General features: G+C 38.1%; 1 protein-coding gene across 9 annotated transcripts; it reads left to right on the top strand.

Annotated features, from left to right (window-relative positions):
• Positions 1–78: 78 nt before the first annotated feature.
• Positions 79–27,463, top strand: LOC109860652 (sn1-specific diacylglycerol lipase alpha). Of its 9 annotated transcripts, none has more exons than XM_020439884.1 (18): positions 79–463; positions 2,995–3,316; positions 3,662–3,830; positions 12,969–13,180; positions 13,438–13,539; positions 13,820–14,006; positions 14,536–14,620; positions 14,915–15,243; positions 16,303–16,504; positions 16,749–16,937; positions 18,105–18,395; positions 18,708–18,937; positions 19,400–19,423; positions 20,429–20,561; positions 25,115–25,476; positions 26,261–26,620; positions 26,761–26,929; positions 27,024–27,463. In XM_020439884.1, exons 3-18 carry the CDS (start codon positions 3,736–3,738, stop codon positions 27,300–27,302), a joined length of 3,249 nt encoding a protein of 1,082 aa, XP_020295473.1. In that variant the 5' UTR covers positions 79–463; positions 2,995–3,316; positions 3,662–3,735; the 3' UTR covers positions 27,303–27,463. The 9 variants fall into 9 exon arrangements, with proteins under 9 accessions (XP_020295473.1, XP_020295478.1, XP_020295474.1 ...); XM_020439889.1 differs by lacking the exon at positions 25,115–25,476 and adding an exon at positions 23,744–23,943; XM_020439885.1 differs by having other exon boundaries at positions 2,992–3,316.
• Positions 27,464–27,946: the final 483 nt, after the last annotated feature.

Genomic DNA, 27,946 nt, shown 5'->3' with positions numbered 1-27,946 from the left:
CGCAGGCGCATCAGCGGTCAACGCGGTCGCGGGGGGGCTGTTTCGGGTGCCACCTCGGAGCCGGCACGGTTCAATCAGTCGCGCTTCTCGGGGTGGCTCGTGTTGCTTGTGTTCGCTCGGTTCGGCCGCACCATGTCTCCCTCCCGCGATAAGTGACGTGAACGCGTCGTGACGCTTTGCTCTTCGACACGTGGCTATTTACAACGTACGCAGTTCTATATAGATCGTTCCGTTCTTTCGTAGTTCTGTTTTGATTCACAAAGAAGAAATTCGAAACGAAACATGAAGGAAAACGCACAGTTTCCGAGCGGATCTTGAAGCTGGCAGCGGTCGAGACTCGTGACTTAAAACTATCCGCCGTCGTTGCGGATAGTTCGATAGTTTAACAAGCTTTCGAGAAAAGAAGAGAAGAAAGCTGGCTGCCGATACTATCCAACGACGCGCATCGCGAAGATCATCGAAGGTGTGCACAAGTGCTTCTTTCTTTTATTTCGCGATATGTAAATTATGCGTAAGAGAGAAAGAGAGAAGGACAGAAAACGGGAGAAAAAGAGCGTGTTTGCGCTTACGCGCGAGAGGAGTTTCGCGTGCAAAAGAACATATGTAGGTATAAGAAGCGTGATGAAAGGATAAAAGCGCCCGATAATTGGGGCTGATGCGTCACGGCGACCGACGCCGAGCGTCGCCTCGGACGTTTATTATTGTCCACAGTAAGCGCGTGCCTTCTGTGAAACGCGCTGCGATTTCGAACCGCGAACGATGATCAAAACCGACAAGGTGATTCGTTGAATTTTCAGGAGATTACATGTACTTACATCTGTAAAAAGAACGGTTGAATATTAAAAAACTTTATTTCAATATTACTTGAGTACACACCAAACTTGTTTTATTTAAATTTTATACTCGCATGTTGTTCTCAGATATTGTATAGGAAAATTTCGAGTCGAGATATAATTATCGTAAAAATCTAGCTTATTTCCTCCCTTCTCTCTCTCTCTCTCTCTTTCTTTATTTTTCTTTTTTCTCAAATTTTATTTTATAATTACACTAGATTTAATTCATTTTATAATTATCTCGCAAAATACTAGATTTTTTAATAATATGCGATTTTAACGAAGGGGATGGTGTTGTGAAATAATTTAATCGCGCACGATCTCGACTTTTCAAAAAAAAAAGAAATATAAGAAAACGCTCGTGTTGTAAATAACAAGGAAAAAATATAAAACAAAGTTATAATTTGCAAGCAAATAAGTTTAATATTATTATAATTATTTAATATAATATCATAATCATTAATTTTTTAAATATTATTATCATTATTTAACGTAATGAATTAAATTGAACAATTTTGAATTTTAACTGTTGACTTATATCTTTTTGTTTTTATGTTTTTGGAACGAATATGTTAAATTGTTAAGTTAAATTGTCCTTTGTTACGTTTCAATTCTCTCATGTTAGTGAGCAAAGTTCTCTTGGTGTTTTCATTGTTCGTGTCTCTTGACGGTGCGCTTCCACTTTTAATTAATTACAGGACAACAATGTTATGTGAACTTGAGTTTGAATTATTTTACTTTCATTTAAGGCGACTTACTATAATATTGGACATTTGTTTTTCTGTCGTATGAGATATAAGCATGTTTCACAATTTGAAACAATTACTGGATTTTTAAAATATTTCTTTATATCACTTTGCGGTTTCTTCTGACTGATTATTTATCTTTGCGATTTTGTTAATTTATTTGCGACTGAAGATGATTCATCAAGCATGAGTTCGAAACGTTCTCTATCTTAATGTAACGTTTTACTTAATAATCATTACATATGTTAAACGTCCATATTTTTTGCTCGCAATTGACCTCGTTTTATATTTTTTCTTTGTTATCCCCCCCCCCCCAAAAAAAAAATTCAAGAAGCTCAATAAGCGTAACGTTCTCATAAAAAATAGACACACGTTATTTTGCACTTCGTATCTCATTAAAATCCATTGGATTTCAAAGTCCAACTTACGCTATCGTGAAAGTAGATAATTTCATACTATATACGCAAAAAAAAAAAAATATGTACGAAGTCACGTTCTCATTAGTTTGCGGTTCAGAAAATGCACTTGTTAATTTAATTACACGATATCGGGTTGTACATATATATATGCGCGCAAAAAAAGTGAATTAGCATTGCACGTAACGTACCTACGTCGATCGACGTGATCTTCCCTCGCGCGTGTGTGTGCGTTATCTTTCTTTGAATTATATATTCAATTTTACTTCTGCACTGCGTGTAGTCTTCATTCGCTCGTGTGGGTGTAACTTCAAGGCGGAGAATTCGTAATGTGATCGAAATCAGAAACACGAGCATGCTAAACGGTATAAACACACTCTCCCTCTTTCTTTCTCTCTCTCTCTCTCTCTCGGCAAAATCGAAGTATGTCTGAGTCATTTCTTAAATAATACATAATCGAAATTAGAGTTGAAGAAGACGCCATTGCACAGAAACAACACGTCTCTATTTGAACTAATTAGTTTTCAAAAGTCTTACCGCGAGTCTGTTCCGCGCGCCTCTTTACATATTTAATACCTTCGTTATTAATTTATGAGTGAATCTCATTGTACGCACTATTTCACAATTGCACACGTCCCGATAGTTACATCACTCGTTATTTTCGTTTTCACATTTGCATTTAAAATCTCGCGCTTAAAAATTCTGATTAAAAAACCGGCTTAATATTAACCGAATATTGAAAAAATCGTCGGGAGTAAACAGTATTCTGATATTGTAACTAATATTAATTGCTTAAAACAAAAAGAAGGTTTCAAAGCAAGCGACATCATTGCTCTATCAATATGTTAAGTGTGGAATCAATCACACGTTCGTTGCAAAAATCACTGATATCACAACGTCGCGCAAGACCATTTAAAATCGTTTGTCGAGCATCGAAAATTTCTCCCGATATATTTCGCGTTGCATTCAAGATTATCCGATAATATTAATTATCAGTAGATAGCGGAGCACATTGCATGACTCGATCGAGGGTAACACGATGCGGCATCGCGTTTCCCGTTGGCAAGCTATCGCTGAAAGCCAAGAAGAAGAAGGCATCGAGGCGAGCGGCAGCGGCGGCGTCGTTAGCAGCAGCAACAAGAACGGCAGCACGGCTGCTGAGGAATGGACAACAACGATTCTGACAAGCAAAATCATCGTCACTATTATCAGAACGCTCGTCGGCGTGACGCGCGACGCCGACGACGGCGTCGTCGACTGTCGTCGTCGATTACTTCCGACGATCGTCATCGGAGTCATCGCGCAGTGATCCGCATGTAAGGTACGCAAATCGATAATTGAAGACCGTATTCTTATTGAAAGAAATATCGAAGTACTTTGTGTAAAACAACCCGAGAGATTTTTTTGTAAAATCACTCAAAGAAAAGTCTCGCATTGTCTTCGAGAACGCGAAGAATACATTTTTTTTTTTTAACGCGTGTGTGCAAGATTTTATTTTAAAAAATATCTAGTTTATAATTTTTTTTGCATTCTTTTATAACAGCAGATTTATGAAAAAAAGTGTTTCTATTTTTTTACTCTTACAAAAAATCTTACTAAAAATCATAGACTTCTTAAATATCGGTCAGTGTGACACAAGGTTTTGAGAGATGTAATTCTTGCGCAGATTCGGTCGCCGGCTCGTTTGGATGGAAGACTACAAGGACGACGAAGGCGGCGACGACGACGACGACGCAAGAGATGCCTGGTATCGTAGTATTTCGACGACGTTGGAGCGTCGGCAGCGACGACCTCGTCGTGCCCGGCGCTTTTCTCTTCATTTTACATCTCATATGGTAAGTAAGACCGGTGCGACACAGAAATGATAAAAAATACGAGGTGCGGATGTTTCTCGGTAAAAAGATACGCGAACTGTATAAATAGTCGTTTGCGGTCTAGTTGCATGGTTTCTCCGATAAAGTTTTTCACTTGAAAAGAATAAGATTCACTAAAACTGTTTTCTTCGAACATGATTTTTCTTTCAATTTTCTTCGATCACAACATGACGATTGTGCGTTGAAGAGTTACGACAGATGGAAACATGCATTTCGGAATTTTAAAATCACAAGAAATAATAGACTGTGGCTGTCTAGTAAAACAATGAAATAATGAATGTGAATCCGAAGTCAACCTGGCGCGTGCAAGTTTTTTTTATTTTATTTTTCTTCCGCACGTAACAGACAGACATATGTAATATATTAGATCTCGACTTCCCTCTCCATTCGACTGAATAAACAATGAACATGGCATTAAGCCGCGACGGTCGCAGGATCAACATCGAAGATTTGGGTGTGATAGAATGATAATGAATGACACAAAAGCGACCGTAGTATTATCTTCCAGATCTGGATCATGTCGTCGCTTAATCCAGTTCGTGAGATAAATTGTGGAACGCCTGTCGTACAGAAAGTCAAATAAGTGCGAAGCTCAAGTCATGATGTAGCGGTAAAAAACATTTTTTAACGCAAAACACCGATCGAGATAAATGTCAAGATGTTGGACAAAAGTTCTGAATGTACATGAAAGTGAATTGACAAACTGAACGAATCAGCGAGAGAGACATATTGACATATTCAATTTTTCGCTTGTTTTGACAAAAAACTGAATAAATTTGTGAAGAGACCAATTGTTATTCGTGCACGTGTACGCGTTGCGAAAAATAATTCTTTAATCCGAAGCTTGTAAAGAAAATACGTTCCAAAATTCTATTCTATTCTATCATTCTCTCTCTCTCTCTCTCTCTCTCTTGCTATATTATATTTATATATTAAATATTCTATCGCGTGTGTGTTAAATATTCTACAAACAAAAAAGTATATAAAAAATCCTTTTACGGTAAAACAAAAACTCTTTTTACGAGTTCTGTTCCCGCTAGAGAAATATGCAGTATTACCATTCGTGTGTGGCGGTCACATTCAAATGTTTGCGCAATTGTCGTGTAATTATTCGCAAAAGCCAGAAAAATAGCACGTTTGTAAACGTCGTTAATGGACTGATGATTAAAAAAAAAACAAAAAAAAAAAAACAAAAGCGAGTCGAGAAAAATCCAATAAAAATGAAAAAAAGAAAAAAAATTAAGTGTTCTACAAAGTAATAATAATGTAACGCGAAATAGAAGACTGATTGAGAGCTGCTATATGAGAATGACCTCGTAGTCAACTTCAGTCACTTCCTTGCTTGAGAAATATTATGCATATTGAAAGCATCCTCAACCTTTTAAGTGTAAAGCACTTCAGAACTAAGCGTTTGACGCGGTGCGCGGCCCGTGATAACGACTTGGAGGCGGAATGCTTTTTTGCATATATACTGTGTACTGCATAAAGTCATTATTGCAATTTTTTTTTGTAAATCAACTCTGCTTGTATCCAAAAAAAACTGTTATACACACACGCGCGCACATGTATCCACTAATGATATTTCACGTTATGATATTTTTGTTCATGTACGTGACACATAAATACGTCAGTGGCGCTAAAAGGGTTGAATTCGAGCCATTTATTCGGCAGTGGTTTTGCCGAAAAAAAAAGCGTATTAACTGAACGCGCGCGTTTTAATTCATTGTTCATAGGAGCCTCCACTCTCTTGTTGCGTCTATCATAGCGTGATATTCTCTCAATTACTCTTTGAAATTATGCGCGAGACGAAGTTACGAGCGAGGATATAGTGACACGCACACACACACACTCTCATATACATACATACATACTTACTCTGCATAAACAGGTGATCATTTTCAAGAGTGCAAGCTTGCGGCCTTGATTATTCTCGGCACGCGGTATTGGTTTGTTATTTTCAGAGTTTGTTATGTGTAAGCGTCCGGATTGAAAATCTCTCGGCGTCATTTTTCTCTCGCCGTTGCTCTCCAATCAATCTGCAATCGAAATTACGCGCAGACGATATTCTCACCACTCCCGGATATTTGTTCCGAACAAAAATACAAGTCTCTTGTAATCTGAGACCGCGAAGTACCCTCACACGAGATAAGCGTTTACTCTCTTTCCTTTACCCTCTTCTAATAGCCGTCAACAAGAGAGGATGATTCTGCGATCAGCTTTTTTTATTACATATATTTTCCGTGTTAACGGCTGATCATTGTTTTTCAAGAAGAGTCGATCGCGCGAAAACACCTCTCGTGTTATTATTATTAGCGATAATCGTTTCTCGCAAGGGAAGCAGAGAAAGGAGAGAAAGAAAGAGAAAGAAAGAGAGAGAGAGAGAGAGGAGAGAGAGGAGAGAGAGGTTTAAAGAATCGCGATTTTAAATACATGTAAGATTTTTTGAAGCAATTCTGACCATTATTTTGACATTTCCAAAGAAAAGTCAGAAATCGCTGTGGTTTTTTTACAACCTCACGGAACAGATGCGAGCAGGTCGCTGTTGGCACATCTCGAGAAGTCGGTTTTCTATATACATCGACTTGTCTATACGAGCCAGTAAAAATCATTGTAACATATAACTCGTGTGTGCACGTGTACCGAATACTATTTTTTCCTCGCCGAGCTTACAGCTAAGTATAGATCCGAGCCTATACGCTCTCTCGGGATTTAAAGTACATTATAGTGTATACGGGGTGTTGAAAAACAAGGATTTAAGACTTACGGTTAGATAAAGCTGATACGAGTGTTCAATTATACACCGATCTCGAACGACGCGTTCGAGCGAAAAATCAATCTCCTCGGATTTTTATAAACAAGTTTCGTTAAATACCGTTTGCAGTCACAATATTGTTCTTTTCTTCCAGCAATTTGCAGATAAATCTGAGCGAGAGATAAGAACGAACACTGCGTCTCTTAGGAGTGTAAATAAAATTGATTTGAAAGGAGCATGTTTGAATTTAAAAGACGAAAGAAGAGAAAAGAATTCAATTTACAATTAACACCAAGTAACAATGTATTTTAATTTTTGTTTTACATTTAACGATTAATTTTTTAAAATTAAACTCACATCAAAAGTGATTTATTACTGGACGTGACTTGTTGGCGATGTAATTACAACAAATTACAACGCGCGATACGCATTCATTTCTCATCGCTGTGATAATCTCGATGGGCGCGCGATGCGCTCCGATTCCAAATGAAATCCGATGCGCTTACATCAGGTTTCGTTCGGAATCGGAGGTGTCAACGCGCGCAAAACCAACGCTTTTATCGGATCATTTTTTTCTTTTTTTGTTGTCTTTCTTGAAGAAAACATTCTTCAAGGACTTTGTACCTTCGACACTTCATCGAAGAATCAGCGGACGAAAGTAACGTACCGCTTGTCGATTATGCGCGATACAGAGTGAAAAAGAAAATATTACTTCTACCATGTCCCCCAGAAGGTTCACTCTAAATTGTAACTTAAATTTACATTCGTAAATTCGTGTTATTTATTGACAAACATTTGTGTTATTTATTGACAAATTAGTAATGTTCAGTAATCGACGGAATATTTTACATTTGTATTTGTTAATTTGTTTTTTTGAGTATAAACGTTGCGAAAATAATAATATACAAGTTTTATGTTAATTTAAACAACAAAAGTAATAATCGAAACGGAGTAACGCAAGAAAACTGCATAGCATACGGACGCGCGAGTTTTTGCTCCGTGTATGATGTCGCAATCGCGAGAGAACCGTTTCCGCGATGCGGTAAGATGAGCAAGTACGATAAAATCACATATCGCGTCGCGCGAACCACTTGTTTCCGGGATTCGGCAGAATTTTGAGATTTATGATACGTCGCTTTTATCGTAAACGCGACAGCTTATACAGTGTGTGATCGAAAACTCGATAATGTTGTATAATAGGTTCGGGGAATTTCGTCACATTACAGAGATCGTCGCGGAGTTTTCAAAGGACGCGAGCAAAGCGGAGGCACTTATGCGAAGTTCAGCAAGTCCCCTTTAACATTGATTTCCTCGTAACTCTGTATCGAGCTTTATACCCCCCCCTCCGACCGGATATAAGAAACGTTTCCGCATTCTAAATGTCAAGAGTCACGACATTACCTGGCATTGCGGTTTTAGAATGGCCTAGTGGCCATTACGCGTAGAAATTTTCAAAAAGCATCGTTCTCTCAACAAAATATATATATATATATATGTACGCCTCTATTAAATATAAACTAAATCAAGAAATAAGAAATCTTGAAAGCCACAAAAAGTTTCGTGCAAAATATATTTTTAACGTGTAAATTAATGCAAGAAATGCGGAACATCCGGGTTCGACTTCCTGACCGAGGCGTCGAGGTACGATCTGGCTCATTTATTTCGTATAATAAACGTCATATATATATATATTGACTTGATATTTGATGCTTTCGCGGTGTGTAGTATTAACATACAAAGATGTTTTTTCGGGTTTGAACCGCGTTAGTGTCATTTTTATATCGACGTCGGTATAAAAATGACACTAACGCGGTTCAAACCCGAAAAAACATCTTTGTATATATATATATTGACTATTTTAAAAAGAAGGAGCGGAACAAGATAAGAAAAATATTTCCCAGTTATGTGGAGATGTTTTTCCTCTTTATAGATAAGGACTAAATTACACGATTTGTAAAAATAATCGAATTCATATCTAACGTCGCCGATGGAACACCTGTGAGAGAAAACATCTTTAATTTGTTATGAATCCGCCAGGAAAATCGCTGCGGGACGGTTTTCTTAGCTGTCTCTCGTGCAGAAAGTGAAAACTGACGCGCGGCTTGCGACGAGGACAGTAGGAAAGCTGACTACGAGATAAATCGATATCTCTACGAAACCACGCAGCGGCATTTAAGGGTCTGACGACCCTTCAATTCCTCTCTGCTATCTCCCCTAGTGACGCTCTCTTCTCTCTTTTTTTTTTTTTTTCCAAAGCTTCTTTCCCCCTCGTCGATCTTTCTTCCTCTACCTCTCTCTCTTTTCCCCTTTAAAATACCTTTAATCGCGATAAGAGCGAAATCTGCTTTTACTAATTAGATGCGCGTGTATATTGCGTTTTGCAAACAGTCACGCACTAACTTTTTTTTAAAACGAAATTGAAACTTGTCTTAATAAATCAGTCGTTAATCGATTCTCAGAAGAAATAACTAATCAGACCGTCGCAACAAATTTTTACGTTGGAGAAAAATTCACGATTGCGAATTAGAAGATGAAATTCAACAGAGATCGGTAATTGAGAAGAATTGTTTTCGTTTCGTTTCATTTCGATTGATCAAATTTCAATTCGTACGAGCGTATCAGTATGTCCACACGACGGAAATGCGTACACAAGCCGGTGTCTATTTTTTAAAAATAAAATATCGATGTCGAAATTAAATTTCGTTGCGGTTCTTTCCGAACTTTCCGGGTTTCCCGTCAAAAAACAAGTGTCGGAGATTATTTGTCCGATGTCTGTTAAAGGACGCTCTCGCTTGATCAAACCGCTTGAAAGCTCGCCGATGCAGTTTGACGCAGCTGCATCTATCGCGCGCGGTCTCTCCCTGTACAGACCTGTGTGCCACAATAATATGATCTATATACACACATCGCCCGTGTGCAACAAATGTCCACGGTTCGCAAAGTTTGAAACGCGCGAACTTCCGCAGCGCGGAACGTTCGCTATGGAAGCTCTTTTGTCTTTCCGTCGTGTCGTCTGACGTCGACAATATAATCGAAAGGTATTCTGATCATTAACATCGCGGACTCGATGCGTACTATATATACATTGTACACAGTAACACAGCAGAGATGTGTCGAGACACTGAGTGAGTAGTTACGTAATCGAAATTTATCAATGAAGTCTGAAGGAAGAAAACAACTAAACCATACAAAGACGTTATGTAATTTCCACACAGAGATTCTTTTCCTCAGACTTGTTACATCACTTAACACGTCCTAGTCACGACGTGGCGGTAATCGCGAGCTCGATTTTTCGAGTCTCGGGTTTCACAAACGTTCGTGTACCCCAAATACCTTACTAATGAGATCCGTGCGCTGCCGCTCGAAATGAGACTCGCAGAATGTAATAACACTGTGCATAATTTCGTGTTTGTAGTGTTTCATTAAAGAAAAACTCTAACATAATGTGCGTACACACATATATATGTTATATATCATATATAATACATATATATATATATAAACAGTGACTCTCAAAACTGTTGCAATGATTTACTTGTTTGAATTTAAAGAAGAATATTAGAAGGACCCTGATGTCAACAAATACTCTTGTATTCGTAAGAGAGACACAATAAGCATTCATACACTGTTATCATGCGCCGTAAAACTAATCGTAAACAAACCTGTGCCAGTCGAAGTTTATCCGTCGATTGCAACAGTTTTACACTTTGTATTATTCTTTCTACTATATTGTGAAGTTTTCCATCAGATAAGTCAGTGCTGTATTAAATATGTATCGTATACGTTAGCGCATAAAATAAAGAGTTTTTGCATAGAAAAAAAATATTTTTTCGCAATATTTTAAATTAATTTGGGGGGATATTCGGGGTTCTTCATATACGAGATGCAAAATTTAGCATCCTATATGATTATTAGAATTGTAATTAGAATTCAAAAAAACTCACGTGAAAAAAACGTGAATTCGATTATATATGTGTACACACGCACATACATATATATATATAGACATGTTTCCCGCATAACATCCAGCGAACGACCGATCATATTCATTTATTAGTTTAAAGACTTCAGAGCCCGAGATGAATCTCAGTTTTAATTGTTAAAAAATATATTGTTGACTATGAAGCCGATTTCTAATAAGATAAAAAGTGTCATTTATTTTCTAAAACAAAATTTATCAGTGCGACAGTGGCAAAAAAAGTTGGTATCCACTACTCCAGTGTAAGTCGAATACGGAAAAAAGTTTTGTCAAAGTGTATTAAATCATTAGGTGGTCGTCCTCGAAAATTAAATGAACGTGACCGTAAAAGTTTAGTTAGATTAATAAGAACTGGAGAAGTTGATAATGCAGTACCAAATCAAAAAATCCTTAAAAATCGTCTTGGAATGGATGTCGGTGCTCATACTGTCCTTGTAGAGCCTTGAAACAAGAAGGATTCGTAGCATGTGTTAAAGTTAAAAAACCGCTTCTTACCGCAACACATCAAAAACTGAGATTACAGTTCGCTCAAAAATATATTAACTGGACGGTTGACGACTGGAGAAGAGTTGTATGGTCTGACGAGACGAAAATTAATAGGCTTGGATCAAATGATCGTCAATGGATATGAAAAATGCCAGCATCTCGACTAACTGATAGGTACATTCTCCCAACCGTAAAATTTGGCGGAAGCAATATTATGGTGTGGGATTGCATCAGAGGCAACATTGTTGGAAAATTTTTCAAAATTGAAAGAAGGATGAATGCGGATGCCTACATTCATATTTTAAAAACATCACTCTTACCAAGTTTGAGTATATTTCAGCAAGAGATTGTTTTCCAACAGGATAACGATCTAAAACATAAAGCTAAAAAAAACAATGAATTGGATCACCGATCACGGATTATCGCTACTAGATTGGCCTCCTCAGTCACCCGATATTAATATCATTGAACACGTATGGTTTTATATCAAACAGTTGGCTAAGTGTTCAGACGCATCTAAATCTGTTCATGAACTGTGGCAGCGAGTTGAACGTGTTTGGAGTGAAATTCCTGAACAATTTTTGAACAATTGGTTAACAGTGTACCCAAACGATTAGAGGCTATAATAAAAGCTAAGGGTAGCTATACTAAATATTAAAAATAAGAGAGGTGCAAAAGTGTTGAAATGCACGGTTAAAATACAAAAGACCATATTTCTTTTTCAGAATCTAATTAAATCTTAAATTTCTCTATTTTTCAAAGTATACAAATGTTACTTTATTTTCAATAAAATTATTTTTTTTCCAGCAACGATTATGAATTTTTTATTGAATTTTTAATCTATAATTGCGTAATAAATAAATATATGTATATTTTTTTAAAATGATACTTCACGTGTAAATTTTTACACGTGAATTTGAAACGAAATTTCAATTTCTAAATTCATATAGGATGCTGTACTTGCATCATCATGTGTATATGGACGCTAATAAGCAATACAAATAGCGATGTGTGTCAACCCACATCGCTATTTTGAGGATTACGCCTTAAGATTAAAAAAAAAAGATGTTTGTATATATATATATATTTTTTAAGATGTTTGTGTATTTTTGATATATAAAAACATTTTAAGTTTTTAAAAACACTATTGAACAACGTTCTTTGATAGCTAAAGAAGCACATTAAACATAAATATCTCAATATTTCAGTTTTTGTGGGTTGACACCGTATTGCTTATTAGCATCTATATATGAGATATCCCTGAAATCGAACCTGAAATCTCCGGCTTATCGTGCCGTTAGTTTGTTAACTAAAAGAGCCTCTAAATCTCATTATTATTAATTGTTTATTATATATATATTTTTTAAATATTTGTCAAAAGTTGCAATTGAGAATTACTAAGTTAGCTTATACTCACCGCTATCGCGTACAACAGCGTACAACGACTCCGCGTACACGGCCTAATTTCTCTACTATTGATTTGTATCGTCGGGGTCTTATCAGCGTCTCTTTGTGCGCGCAGAGAATTAAAAAAAGAAAAAAAAATCACGATGATTTTCTTGCATGCAAATGTGTTAACGCAAATATAATCCTCGTTTGTGTGCGAGCTTGCACGAAACGCTCGTACGATAATATCTCGGAGAAACTGTATAAAACTTGAAATAAAAATTCTTAAATGTTAAAGTCATAAACCGCATTGATGTACGATGTGCGTCCACATATTCCGGATATATTCAAGAACTTTTTGCTGTAACGACTTATCGCTGAGAGAGTTAATTTTAAATGCATTATTCTGCAGCATTTATTATTCTACAACATTTCACATCTCCTGAATAAAAAGACCTTATTTATGCGTACGTATGTGTGTGTGTGTATGTCGCAGGCTGACAGTGTTAGGTATTCTGCTGGGTATTCTCGAATGGAACCGCGGCGATACCTGTATTCTTCTTTTATGGGAGTATATGATCGGGTATGAGGTTCTCCTTGCGGTATGTATGGTGGTGGAATTCTACATTTGCTTCCTGGCGATGAGGGGCAGCATCCTGGATACTGCACGAAGAGCGCCGATGCAATACATTCTTTACATCCGGCTGTGTGAGTACATCTCTCCTACTAGTAGGTTGCTCATTCGCTGTTACGTCATGAATATCGGAAACGGTGTTAAATCAATATAAAATTACAGAATTATGAAGATGGGAGAGAGAGGGAGAGAGAGAAAGAGAGAGAGAAAAAAACTTGTCTTGCTTTTGCTTGGACGACGATTTCCGATGAATCTTATGTAATAAATTAAATAACAAAAGATAAAGAGAACATTGAAATGATTTGGACTTTTTTGCATGATATGATTTTAGTTTTGGTACTAGTGGAGATCGGATGGCTATGCGCGGGTGTTACGTGGTTAATGCATTATTATCAAACCTGCCTAGTGGACCAAGCTAAAGACGTTATGTTAGGTGAGACTTTGAGAAACGTTTCTATGTTCCGACTGAAAATTTGCGCCGGTAAATTATTTCAATGAAAACTGAGTAAATTAACTGTCAATCTTAAGACAGATTTTAATTAAGATGCTTTGCATATTTAACAATCTTACAAATTTTAATAAAACTGATAAAAAACATAGCTCACAGTCGATTATTTATTTATTTTTTTTTTTCAAGAAAATTTAAATTGCGAAAAAAATTTGTAGTTTCCGATTGTAAAGTTAATCACGTTGAAAATGAAACACAAAAACAGGTTTGGTGATATCGAATTGGTGCTTGCTGGCGTTAATAATGGTGACCATTTGGTGCACGTACGATGCTGCGGGCAGATCCTGGGTGAAAATGAAAAAATATCAGCGCAGCATGAGAGAAGCGGAATCAAGAGGCGCTCGGTTGCATTACAAGCGCAGCGGCAGCAGAACTCGAAATTGGCGACAACGGTAAATCACTTTTTTATCGCGTTTTACACATTAACGTTTTAGATTTGCGTGAAACACAGTTTTGTTAAAAGAGATAAAATTCTGCAACTCTTAATGCCGTGTATATATATATATATATATATATATATATATATATATTTATGTACAATAAAATCAGCTTCCAAGATAAAAAATCTGCTTTTGTTTGTTATTGCGACAAAATATAAAAATGAGGTGAAATTATATATATATATATACATATATATATATATATATTTTATTGTACATAAAAAAAAAATTGAAAAAAAAAAGATCTAAAGCAGGACAGAAATTACTTCGTGAAAAATGTGCGACGAATTCCGATACGTATCCAAAGCGCGACAACGGCGTTGCAGTTTTTTCCACACTTTTTGACGTGCCATTTGTCTACTTCATGTCGCCTGCTATCATCACCCGGAGTTTTGTTCAAATTTTATGACCGTTCCAATTTCTGCGTTAATGTATTTATTCGAAAGTTCTAAACATGTTTTACGTCTTTTTTACGTTACAGAAAAGTTATACGTGCCTATCAGGATAGCTGGGACAATAGGTGCAGGCTGCTTTTCTGCTGCATGGGCAATTCGGATCGTAATCGAGTGAGTGGCGTAGAAAAGTTAATTAAAAGAGAAATGAATTTATCTATATTTAAAATACGTTATGTGCCTTGTACGTTATCCACACGGACAAGTAAATATACACAAGTAAATATAAAAATACACAAGTAAATATATCGTCCTATTTTTTAATTTAAAAAATTAAGAAACTGATTGCAAAGTGGATTAAACTTTGTGAGTGACAAAGAAAAATTGTTTTCTACTTTCGCGGATAAAAAATAAGCTAAGCTCCATTGAAATCGTAAGAGAAGAAAAACGATATATCGCTGTTCGCAGAACTCATTTGCCGACATTGCTCGGCTGCTGAGTGACTTCTTTCGCGACTTGGACGTAGTGCCGTCGGACGTGGTGGCCGGTTTGGTGTTGCTGAGGAAGTTCCAGAAAATCGAGCGCGAGCTGATAGTGAAGCAGCGCAAGAATGACACGTACGAGTTCCTGTCAGGAGTGCCGGTCACTCCGCGCACCAAGTTTTTGTCCCTGACCGAGGATGGTGATCTAGGCCATTTCCAGCTGGCCATTCACTATATGCACTTCGCCCTCGCCGCCTACGGCTGGCCCATGTTCCTCGTTGGTCCCTCCACCGAGCTCTGCCACTTGTGCACCAGGTAATTCTCTCGAATCTCGCTTGTATTGAAATATTCATGTAGGATGTATTCTGCCGGCTAACATCGCCGATATGCTTTGATAACGTGATTTCCTCAGGCTCTTGTTCCAAAAAGAAACAGTCTTGTTACATGTATATGAATATTAGACGATGAAATATGTTTTCGCTATTTACCGTTAAAGAAAACTCGAAACGTTTATTTAAAAAATCACTACCGTAACGGCGTGTGCGAATAAAAAAATCATTGCTGGCGTCTTCAGTTTTGAGTCAAAAAAATGATTAGAACTAGAAATATTCAATACTGTAGTTAGAATCAAAGATGTTCTATCTCCACTTATCCATTTTTCGCGTATTTTGACAAGATAAGATTGTTTGTCAAACAAAATTATATTTTCTGTACTTGTTTAATATTCTATATAAAACTTTTCTGTATACTCTCTTCGGGTTTTATTGTAAATATATATGAAAACTTTAACGTAAAGTAAGAGAGACTGAAGCGCGCGCCGAGAGAGAGAGAGAGAGAAAAGTTGCAAGATATTGCAAAGTCTTGCAAAGTCAATATACTTTGAGAAGTGAGTAGGAGCGTAACGATAACTTCGTAGAATGAAATCAGTCGATTCGTCGATGAGCTTTAATTTAAAGAAAAGTTGTTATAGTCCACAAGAGGCGAAGAATTCTTCACACGAATATCGTTTTCCCGTTTGAAAACTTTTGATTGTGCACAACGCGGTATAAAATCGCGTGGCATTAGAATCGATCCCGCGAGAACAGAAAGAAGTTTCTCTTTTATGCGCCGTCTTTTCTCTCTTGGTGCCGACGATCGGTCGATGAAGTCAAGTGAAGTAACAACACATGAAATGGAAATTTTTTTCTCGCGGAACCGAGATTCAACGTCGCGCTCAGCGCGACACGCTAAAGTAGTTTTCTTCGCAGCATACATATATATATATATATATATATATATATATACACACACAATATATGCGCGCGTCCAAGATAAACAAAATAATAACCACCAGTAAATGGGTAAACTAATTTGCGTTGTTTATATACTTGACAGATTGCAATGCTGCTACTGCCTTCCATGCGGCGCCCGTCACGAGGACGACGTGACGATCGTTGAGGACAACTGCTGCTGGTGCAATTACGCCGCCCTGAGAAGGATGCTCGACTTGGGGGAGATCGAGGTTGTCTACGCCACCTTCCACGTTGACGTCGGCGAAACGCCGTTTTTCGTCGCGCTCGATTACACCAAGAGAAAGGTCTGTGTCGCCGCTTGTCCCGAGTGTGTCAATTTAATTTAATTAATGTTCTCGTTACCGCGCGAAATTGTAAACATTAACTTCTTTAGCCGAAAGTGGAGAAGTGGCAAAGTTTATTTCCTTTCATGTTCTGGATTACTGTTCAAAATCGACTTTGACTATTTGGCAAGTTAACGTCGTTCCGCGCCGAAGTTTCGTTTTATTTTTTCTGCGTGTAATATATTTCGACCGCACGTTTCTTCAGATTGTGATTAGTATACGTGGAACAATAAGCATGAAGGACGTATTGACGGACTTGAACGCCGAGGGCGAAGTGCTGCCTTTGACGCCGCCGAGGGAGGACTGGCTAGGGCATAAAGGAATGGTGCAGGCCGCCGAATATATACGCAAGAAGCTACAGGAAGAAGATATCATTGCGCGCGCTCGCGCCAAGGTGAGCACAAATTGTATGTAATAATGCGCGAATTGGTGTGCGAGTCTCGTTGCTCGTTATCGACGTGGTCAATAATTCCGAAATAATTACCGCGCTGTGCTCTCTATCGTTGCGTAACAATTTGGCGATTAAATGTAACGCGTATAACGAGCTGAAGTTTCGACACAATAGCGAACGGTAACTGAATTTTTAGGTATTTAAAATTTCATGCGAAATTTTTGTTTCGCATTTAATTAACATTTAAAAGAGAGAGCAAATCTTGTTGAATTTATTTGAACGTTCGATGGCTTTCGCTTGAAACAAAACGCGTTGCATAACACATAGGTACTTTTTCGTCGATTTCTCTCCGTGGAACACACATCGCGAAAAAGAAGAAGAACCAACAGTATAAGCCATTTATATCGCGTGCTTCTGCGTGCAGAGAAATGTTCCAGTAACCTTTTTCGTCGGATTTAACGAACCGCGTGTCATTGAGCGTGTTTTGAGGCAGTAAAATTTTTCAGACGGCAGACCCATTCCGTGCAACGGATGTGTACGCGAAGTTTATACGTACATATGCGCACGCACATATATCTACATACCGCATAAATATAGACGATATATATCTTTATTTGTTTTCCTTTTCACATGTGTATAGGCCTTTTCTAAATTCGTGCCGCGAGAGATTTTGGAGAATACACACACACACACACACACGCACATACAGAAGGACGTGAAACTAAATATTTATTTACAATTGAAAACTAATGCTGAAAGAGAGAGTATAATCGGCGTTGATTTTACTGAAAAATTAATAAGTTAAATAATTAAATCGAAATATATTAACAAGATATTTGTATTTTTGTAATTTATTACGACAAACCACCCAAATGTTCATGATTTTAGACTTTAGTCGCCAGAACATGTTTCTCGCGTGAAGATAATTTTATCACAAAGTCAAAACTTTTCCTTATAAAACTTGTCGCCTCTTGGTCGCTGTCTGCGTACTAAAGAACGATAAGAAAGCAACTTTATAAAAGCGTAACAAAAACTAGAGTAGAGACGAATAGAAGAATGCGAACGAGATTAGATCTTCCCTACTCCGATCAGACAATTTTTAGAGAAACAAATATTTTGTATGTCGTCAAAGATAATTGAAAGAATTTTGTCAATCGAACTTTGCTACAGGATCCTTCCAGAGATACGCATCAGTTCGGACTAACACTGGTAGGACACTCGTTGGGCGCCGGCACGGCGGCGATTCTCGCGATTCTGCTGAAGCAAGACTATCCGGATTTAGTTTGCTTCTCGTTCGGGCCACCCGGTGGACTGTTGAGCATGCCAGCTCAGCAATATACTCAGGATTTTATTACCTCCGTGGTGGTGGGTAAGGATGTCGTGCCGAGGATCGGACTCCGTCAAATGGAGAGTCTGAGAGCGGATCTTATCAACGCTATCAAGAGAAGTGTCGATCCTAAGGTATATGAGAAGTTAATTATTCCCCTAACTCGAAATCTCAGTTTTTTTTTTTTTTTTTATTAAAAGTATATCAAGAGCTTAGTTTATTCGCAAATTATTCTTGCAAGATTTTAGGTAATTTAAAATCTCACGTATTTTATTATTTATACACACAAATAAATTGTAGAATTAATTAATTACATATAATCAATTATTTACGAAATATTCGATTTTTGACAAATATCATTTGTAAAATACAACAAAGTTGAGAACTCACGTCAGATATTTTGAAATTATGAAAACAATAACGCAAGTATGCGTATGTTTATTTAGTGGAAGACAATAGTGTGTTCGGTAATGTGTTGCGGATGCGGTTCGACGCCCACATCGGCCGCAAATCTGGAGGCTGGTGGTTGCATCAGCGAATATCAGCGGGATAAAGACCGAGCACGTGCTCAAACCGTGGTACCCAGCGACTCCAGCATCGCTCTGACTCTGCACAGGCCCTTGTATCCGCCAGGACGAATCATACACGTGGTGCGACATCATCCGAACAAGGGCGAGTAAGTAGATAAACTGTTTATATATTTGTTCGATGTTTTATCTAAAAAAAAAAAAAAAGAGAAGCACTGCGCACACATCTAAAATGAAAACTTTAGCAATTGTATTCCAAAAGAAAACTAAATTATACTGCAATATAAACTAAAATTAGTTTATATTTTGTGCAATAGTGAAACAACGAACGGACTTCAGTGTGCTATTGTTTTTATATTCACTTACGATGTAAAAATAAATAATAAATTTTTTAACATTTGTCTCACTGATTATATGTTTTACAATTTAAAATCTTTTACTCATGATTGTAAATGTCAAAAAAATTATCTCTGTTTCGATACACTATGAGAATACTATTTTGATACAATATGAGAATTAAACAGAGAATAGATCGTATTCAATTCTTATTGTGTGAGATATTGAATGAAACAATGACGAAAAGTGTTAATTACACTTATATTTCTTTCTAGGGAGAAATATGAGACGAGTTGGAGGTACGTTTTATCAGATAGTTCGTACATTTTCGGGATTACTAAACACATGAAGTTTTATTGCATCTTGAGAATATGTTTGCACGCGTTTTGGGGGAGGTATAAATCCCACGTTTATTGCGTACGACGTTACTTTTTCTAAGTATCTTTCGCCGCAGACGCGGGATCCTGCGAACTTCTTTAGTTAGAATGGTTTTCAAGTAGCTTGAGAAAAATATATGTCAATGTGAAGTTGAAATTCTATTTTGTATACGCAAAATAACCGTTTTGTATCGAAAGCGGTTTTAAAGTCGCAAATTATAAAAGTACAAATCTCGATAGATGAATTGAAAGTATCGATTATCGTAATTAATTTATTAATTTAACTAAAACGATTTAATTTGAATTTCTATTTCTCTCGTTGATCAAAGAGAGAGATAAAAAAGGTGTTATTTTTTAAAGATATATACATTTTATATATTGCATACATTTTCCTCGAGATACACAAGATATATGCATGATACTTCCACACTGGCAATGATGCATTAAGAGAAATGTTTGGAAATGTTCTTTTTATATATATATACAACTTTATTACGTTCATCATGATCTATCAAAAGTCTGTCGAAACTCATTTTCCACAAGTTTTCTCGTTAGTTACTTGATTACATTTTTCACATAAAATGATCTGCATGCTTTCATCCCATAGAGACAGTCTCTCGCGGGAAATAAATTAGCGCAATACAAGACATCCTGATTTTCTCTTTAGAAACTCTCGTATTTTATCAGGACGAGGAATTTCATGTATAGAGTATCAATTAAATTTAATGAGTTCTTCAATATTATGCGCATTAAATCTTCTTTGAATAAATTAAAGTTCGGTCGATGGAATAGGAAATTAGATCACAGGATAGCTTTAGCTTTTTTGAGAAAATCGAGATTAAAGACAACGCGGATGAAAAATAGCGTAAAACGATTTTTTCCGGCTTTTATTTGTCAATTTTTCGTCTCTCTTACATTGGATTGCAGGCAAATATTGAGAAAACGCGAACCGGTGTATCAGGCGCTCTGGGCCGGTCCGTGCGACTTCGACGAGGTGTTGATCAGCCCGGTGATGATACAGGATCACATGCCGGACAACATGTTGCGGGCACTGAACAAGGTAAGACCGGACGCGGTTGTGCGACAGCAGGCGAAGCGATCGCAGGCACCGCTGAGTCGGACTCCGTCGGTGAAACCGGGCCATTACGAGCCTCTGGAGGAGACCACCGACGGGCCCGACGTTCCCAGCGAAGTGATTCAGCGGGATCGGGCGGCCACAAACGTGGATAACCAGACCGTTAATAATTACGATCGTGCGTGTGCTCGGCCGGGTATCGATGATTGCACATCGATCATCGTCGACGTAGAGATACACGAGTGTAAAGAAACGTTACCGAACTCGCATTGACTGTGACGATTAGTTTTTACCGACGATTGTTCAGATTGTAAAATCGGTAATAATGAGACTCCATGACTGATTAAATATCAAAAAGAGTGATTAAGTATCAAAAAGAGAATAACGTGCGAGTCACGTTAAAACAAACAGTCGAACTGTAATTATAAAGAATTTTTATAGTATTACCATAGGGTTAATTGCACATACAAAACACACGTTTGTGTAATTAATTTCTTTTGATACTTGTTCACGTTTGAGATTTTAGCGTAGAAAGTTAGCTGTAGACTCGTTGAGAGAATAGATATTGTTGCTAATGTAATTGTCTTTTCTTAGCGTAATTGTTTTATTAGTTTAGCGTGTACAGTCGTATTACTGTTTACTTTTTATTTATCAGATTTTATTGCGATTGCTGCAAGTGCGCGTACTACTACTACTGTATTTTCAACAAAACGATGTGATTGTACATTTTATATTTACACATGAATTTGATACGATTCACAGAGAAGTGTACCGTTTCAGTCGAGAGTAATGGATGAGAATTTATAAGCAATCTCCCTTTCTCTCCTCCTCACAGAGGAAAATTCAAATCCCTGGCCCGGTTTAAAAATTTCGATTCTGTATGAGTTTTATGTCGTTTTCGCGTGATCGGAAGGGAAAGCTATTTAGAAGTTGAGTCTTTATTGCCTCTCTCCCCATTGATTATTATACTGCCTAAAGATAAAATGAGTTAACACACACGACTGACATGCATGCTCTTCTACAGTGCATGAACTATCGTTCCGTATCGAATTAGCGGCTAACCCAACGGCATATAAATCTGTTTCCGCACGCGACTTCATTGCTTATTGATGCCCAGGCACTTGCTCACAATCCGAGACGTAAAGTGAAGAGAGGCTTTTCTTTCATATGTTGATTTTTCGCTTTTTATATGTTGATGTTTCTCCTATATGTTATTTTTGTTTTTCATTTCAGGTGGAAAGAAACACAATCAAAATAATAAGTTTTTAATTCTTCGAGAATTGCCGCTATTAGTGAAACATTTAATTTTTTGTGACCAACTTATGACACGTGCTTTTTCTTTTTAATTTGACAAACAATGTTTATACTTCATATATGTACTAAAAGTTGAGCTTCGAGCACAGCCATTCATTTTATATCAATGCGTATCCTGCTTTTTAACGAAGATTGGCCATACCGTGTTTTATTTAATAGTTCTTTATCTTTCTCTCTCTTTTTTTCTTCCTCTCCTTTCTCTTTCTCTTCTATTTGTTACACGCAAAACGACTAAAATTTTAAAATATAAACACGAAAACACAGGTGATTCTCTGGACGAAGTTACTCTGTGTGCAAAAATTGGTTCATATTCTTGTTATGAATTTAGCGCTAAAATCGGGTATTTGATTTTATATTCAATTTTTACAAACTTTCTTTCTCTCTCTCTCGTTAGAAAATACTCCGCACTTGGAATGTATGCGCTTATGTGTATACATAACGAAAAATTTAACGATCGTATATTTTTAGTCGCTAAATTCGCGTTCAACAAAACATAGGTGTCATATGTATATACATATACATTCATATATATATTTTTTTACAACGCTAGCCTGAAAAATATGTCGCGATGTGAATGGAAATAGACAGGAAGTTTCACGCTGGTCGTTTTGTGAATGCACACTTTTTGTTTTGCAACAACTTTGTTATTATTATGTATAATTTTGCGAGACATGTACATAAATATTACTTCGATCAATATACTTTCTGCCACGAAAACGATGTTGTTCATTTATGAAAGAGCTTCCTAATGGCTTCTTAATCACTTGCGTAATTGCTTGGAAACAAAACTGGAAGCATGAGATATAAAATAGGATTCGAGATGTAAAAGCAAAGAGCGACGTGTGGTAAATTATCGAACAGATGCTTTACGATCTCAACGAATGTTTGTGCGCATGCAATTCAATTCTTGCAGACTTTTAAGAGTGAAAATAAATTTGGATTGCAAAGAGTTAATAAATGTTCGACCACCATATTGATAGTACACGTTCGGTCACTGAGACATTTTATTAAATCCTATTTCAATACTGCTGAGTTTTGTTTCTCAATTTGAGTGTTCTTATTCTTGTCATATTTATTTCGCCATTCTGCGATTTATTTGCCTAACTAGAGCGTTTGATTATTATTACTTTTACCATGTACTTTTCTTGCGCTACCGTTTAATTTTACAGTCTGCTGTCTCAACACTACTCCGGCACGCACGAAGCGTTAATGCGTAACGCGCACTCGGGCATTTCACACTCACACAAAAGCGGCGATGATTGACTATCAGTTCGCTTCTAGCCGCGTGTTCTGCGTGTCGGAGCCGCGAATTTCGCTGTATGTTCAACAACAAATATGTGATAAGCGAAAATTATTTCATTTCTCAGAGTGAAATGTAAAACATTGAAAAAACGACAAATTTTTATTCATCAGGCAATAAAAAGATTCCGCGAGCGGTGAATATATGCACGCGCGCATGATTAGATAGATTTTTTACACGATAAAAGAAACCTTTGTTTAGCTGATCCGACTCCTCCATCGAGGCGATTCTAAATAGTCACTGACGGCGTGACCGATTGTAGTAGGTGGTTCTCAAGATCTGGAATAAGTTAAACAAATCGACAAGATTGAAGCGCACACAATCAATTATCAATAATTAACGGGACGAAATGTTTGGGACGATTCACGACACGCCTAACTGTAAAGTTTTGAATAGATTTGAGCGCGCGAAACTTAGAGGCATGTCTCTTTCGAGTGCTTATATATGTTGAGAATTTGTCGCGAAAATTCGATCAGACTGACGAAAAAAAACACAAGCGATAAGATAAGAAACGTAACGGGTGGCTGATGAGGGTGGCTGCGGTGTGGATTAGGTAGTGGCGTGCAAAGATCGGGGAAGCTGCGCGGAAGCGGGAGCAGCGACGGTAATGGAAGCCGATGTTGCCGCAAGTATAGCAACCGAGCTCGCGCTACCACCCCACCTTGATCAGTACTCACACATCGTGGTGCTCCACCGTCGGGACACACTGGACGCCGACACCAACGCACCCTCCTCACGCCACGACACTACAAGGTATATACCTGAAAAACGGGGATTTGTTTATATCCGGGATCTATTTTTCGAATCCGACATATATTATGTAACAAAAAATATCACAGATTGTATAATCTTCATTCGAGAATCCATCGATCCGCGCGTATCTTCGAAAATTCGTAACGGATCGATCCGCGTGTGGATGTGTGTAAACAAAACCAAGTGTCCCGAAAATTGTTTAATATCCCGTATCGATTTTCTTTTTTTTTATCTTGTTTATATTCCAGATATCGGAACATTAAATTGGAATCTCGTGCAAATTTAATTACAGTTCAAATCGGATTTACAACGTAATTAAATTCTGATATTTTGCGAAAAAATATCACCAATCAAACCCGAGTTACTCGGAATATGTTTATATGAAACAATATCATGTGTTTACACTTATTGTTTGCCGGCAATTTTTGATTAGTTTTGTTTTTGTGAAATATGAAATTGGAAGACGCGAGAAACCGATCGGAGCTCTGTTCGCGAATCGCTCGCGAACTTTGGCTGAGCACTTCCTGATGCAGCATTGATCTTCCGCTCAGATCAAAAACGGCATACACGTCATACATGTATACACCACACATATACATTACGCATGCATGCGCATCATATACTGATTGATTACGTATCATTTTCGTCGTGTACCTCGACCAGAGGCGAGAGATTGCTCTAGAGCGGATTTGTTGTTACACCACAGTGTATTGTCTGATCGCTGCATGTTAGCAATTTTATTGTGATCGAGCAAGTGCTGATATATACTGTCTGATTAACTAAGAAGTAGCGTTGACAATACTGTTGTAGATGAATAATAGTGACTTGAACTAATGTCAGTTTTTTGGTATCAAGTATGACATATTACACTAAAAGATACACCTACATGGCAGATATAAAAATAATCAAATATATAGAAATGAACTATGTATCTACATATAATTGCAAGATATATATACGTACAAAGATATTCAAAACGCGAAGCAAGGATTTACATAAAAGTACTGCCAAATTATATATACAAAAATTCCGGAAATCGTATTGAAGATTTTAACACAAATCGACGGAACTAGATTAGATCTGTATACTTGTAAGTCTTTTTTACAATGCTCTGTGGCCCGAAGATACGACTATTTACGCCGCGGCCGCGTCGTGGCTTCGCATATGTCAGGTTGTGACAACGCTGGGACCGGCGAAGCCCCAGCGACTGGTGTTCGGACACGCGTCGTCGACGGAGGCATCCTCGTCGGAAGCGGCGCGGGATCAACAGGCGATCGAGGTACACGAGCTCGAGACGCAGGAGCAGGAGATGCGGGCGTTGCTGTCGCCGTCCACCCCGACCAGGTGTCCCGGCAACCTGGCGGGCACGCCACCCCATCGACTCTGCCTGGAGACGAGTTTCACGTCATTGCAGAGCCCGACGGACATACCGCAAGCCGGTCGCGAGCTCAGTGTGGACTCCCATGGCATTCCGTGGGAATACGTCAGTCTCACCAGCGAGCTGCTCAATACGCCCAGGCCGGAGGACAAACCGTAAGAACGAGAACATTTAAAAACTCTTGACGGTTCGATATTTCGTGATATGTTCACATTTTGCGGCGTGTGTGTGGGAAAATTGAAGTTTGACGTATAAACAGGCGTAAGAAGTCGAATACTTTCGACGTTTTGCATTTTGATCGCAAAGAATTAGCAACGTCGAGTTGAAACGGGCGAGCGAATTGAAGAAGAGGAGACCGATACGTATATAGCCAGCGAATCGATTATGTGATCGATGGTATTTAAGTTCTTAATTGTCAACTGATTATGAAACTACCTGCAAAAGGTAATCACAAACTGTCTCGATCGAATTAAACTGTAAAGTTTTTTGAAAACAAACTGACGGAGAGAGATGAAATTTATTTCTAGATTAAATAGAGCGGGAGAAAATCGCTCATTCATTCAATTAGTTATCGCACTCGCTTCTCAGACTTTAGCAATCGATTTCACCCTCTCATTCATTCTCGCTTCACTCGCTTAACTCTGAATCTTTATCGAAATCATAATAGCACTCTTCGAATTTCATCGCACAACTGTTATCACAAATGATCATGTTCGCGCAGGAAGTGTTTCTAAACGAAAAGTCCGAAAAAGTATCTTAAATAACTTATTATCACATAAAAAAACCTAATATAAAAATCAACTTAATTTATTAATAATAATAATTAAAAATCTTTATCTTTCCACTTGAGCTAAATTTGCATGTCAAAGCTTGTCGCCCCAACAAAAAAGTTTTCTCTGTGCGAAATAAAACTCGGTTCTTTTTTCTTCTGACGAAAAGTCCGAATCGCTGGGACGACACAAAGCGCATAGCGCCCTTGGCCACGCCGGAAACGCTGTCGGAAGCATCGACGAGCGGCCCGCCGTCGCCAATTGTGCCAGTGCCCAGGCCGATGCGACGCACCCCCAAGATCCCGGGAAACTTGTCAACGGCGGCGGACGACTTGAAGAACAACCTGCACTACGCGATGCTCTCGGCGAAGAACTACTTTCTTAGAACTGCGGGAGAGCACACGGGTGACAGCAACAACGGCAGCAGCAGCGGCAACAGCGAAGCGAGCTACGAGAGCGCCAAGAGCCTGGCCGCCGCTGGTCTTCCGCCGCCGGTTCCGAGACGACGGGACTGCGTCTCCGTCAGAAGGTCGGTATTCCTTTCTCCGCTGAAAGAATCATTTATTTGCTTTTAAATTAACATTCTGTCCACGCACGTTTCAACAGGTGTGTGTAGAAAACAAAAATAAATCATAAAGTAATGTAATTATTTGTAACGTATGAATGCAGAGAACAACGAACGTGCACGGCAGCGTGTTGCAGAGACGATCTGTCGGAAAATTCGCGCACGTCCTCGCATTCTTCCAAAGTTTCCCGTACCTCGCGTCGCATCCAGGTGGAGTTCAACGAACAAACGAATGAGACCAACGGGTCGAGCCTGGACTTCTACGAAGCAAAAGTACTTGAAGAGAATAAGTGGCCTTTACATCTTACTTTAATTACGTTAGCTTTAATTACGTACTAATTACTGAGCAATGTATCGATATCTTCAGGGCTCGTCCGGTCAACACGACAGCAGTAATGACGTATTTCTCAGCGTGCGTAGTTCACCAGAGTGCAAAGGTCTCATGGCGCCGGCTACGGATTTAGGCGCTGAGTGGAAGAAGCAGATCGATGCCACGGGTGTGAGCGGCGACACTTCGTTGCCGCTTCTTCGTGGCTTGTCGCCCACACCGACCCCCGCTCAACACAGTTCGCCGTTCTTCAATACCAAGCGGAAAAAGTACGTGTATCCTATCACGTTGGTGGGACGAGGAGAGAGTAGCGTCTAGCCGCGTGAACTTTATTCACGTGTAGCGAGCAATAGCGAAGACGTTTCTTGAACATTTTGGCGGAGAAACTGCTGAATCGAAGAGATGTGGTTTAGAAGCTTCAACGAGAGGAGATATATATTGTAAAAACAAAACTAGCTCGACATAATGTAACAAACCTAATCGAGGACCACGACTTATTTGATAGTAATATCCAGAAGATGACATTCGGACACGTTGTGCCAAATCCTATACATATGGTAATCTTCTCCTACTCTCTTTTTTCTCTATCTTCTACGAACAACAACTGTCGGAACGGTCAAAGCAACTACGAAGTTAGAACGTTTTTAAAATTTCTATCTCACACATTTCAGTATCCGCGTAATTTACAGATGAATTTGAAGACGAACATAAAATTATGTAATAACGAAATAAAACACACAAGTAATATGGAGCTACCCAGATAACCAAGACTGATTAAGCATATTTTGCAAAGTCTGTAAGAACACATTATGCCAGTACAATGTAGCCAACATTCAAACATAATCTGTTATTTCAACTAGTGTTGACAGAAAAACAGAAAAAAAAAGAATATAAATGTATCATGCCGTGATGCAAATATTATTGCATCAATCAAGCAGAACTTGTTAAAAAAATGTAGCAGA

This window comes from Pseudomyrmex gracilis, unplaced genomic scaffold (genome assembly GCF_002006095.1).
Source record: "Pseudomyrmex gracilis isolate BER0280 unplaced genomic scaffold, ASM200609v1 scaffold_444, whole genome shotgun sequence".
Classification (NCBI taxonomy): domain Eukaryota; kingdom Metazoa; phylum Arthropoda; class Insecta; order Hymenoptera; family Formicidae; genus Pseudomyrmex; species Pseudomyrmex gracilis.
This window is presented reverse-complemented; position numbering and strand designations above follow the sequence as displayed.

Coding starts and splice junctions, on each gene's coding strand:
- LOC109860652 (XM_020439884.1), top strand. CDS start 3,736: ATGCCTGGTATCGTAGTATTTCGACGACGTTGGAGCGTCGGCAGCGAC. Junction 18,396..18,707: donor AGAGAAGTGTCGATCCTAAG/GTATATGAGAAG, acceptor ATGTTTATTTAG/TGGAAGACAATAGTGTGTTC. Junction 26,930..27,023: donor TGGACTTCTACGAAGCAAAA/GTACTTGAAGAG, acceptor CGATATCTTCAG/GGCTCGTCCGGTCAACACGA.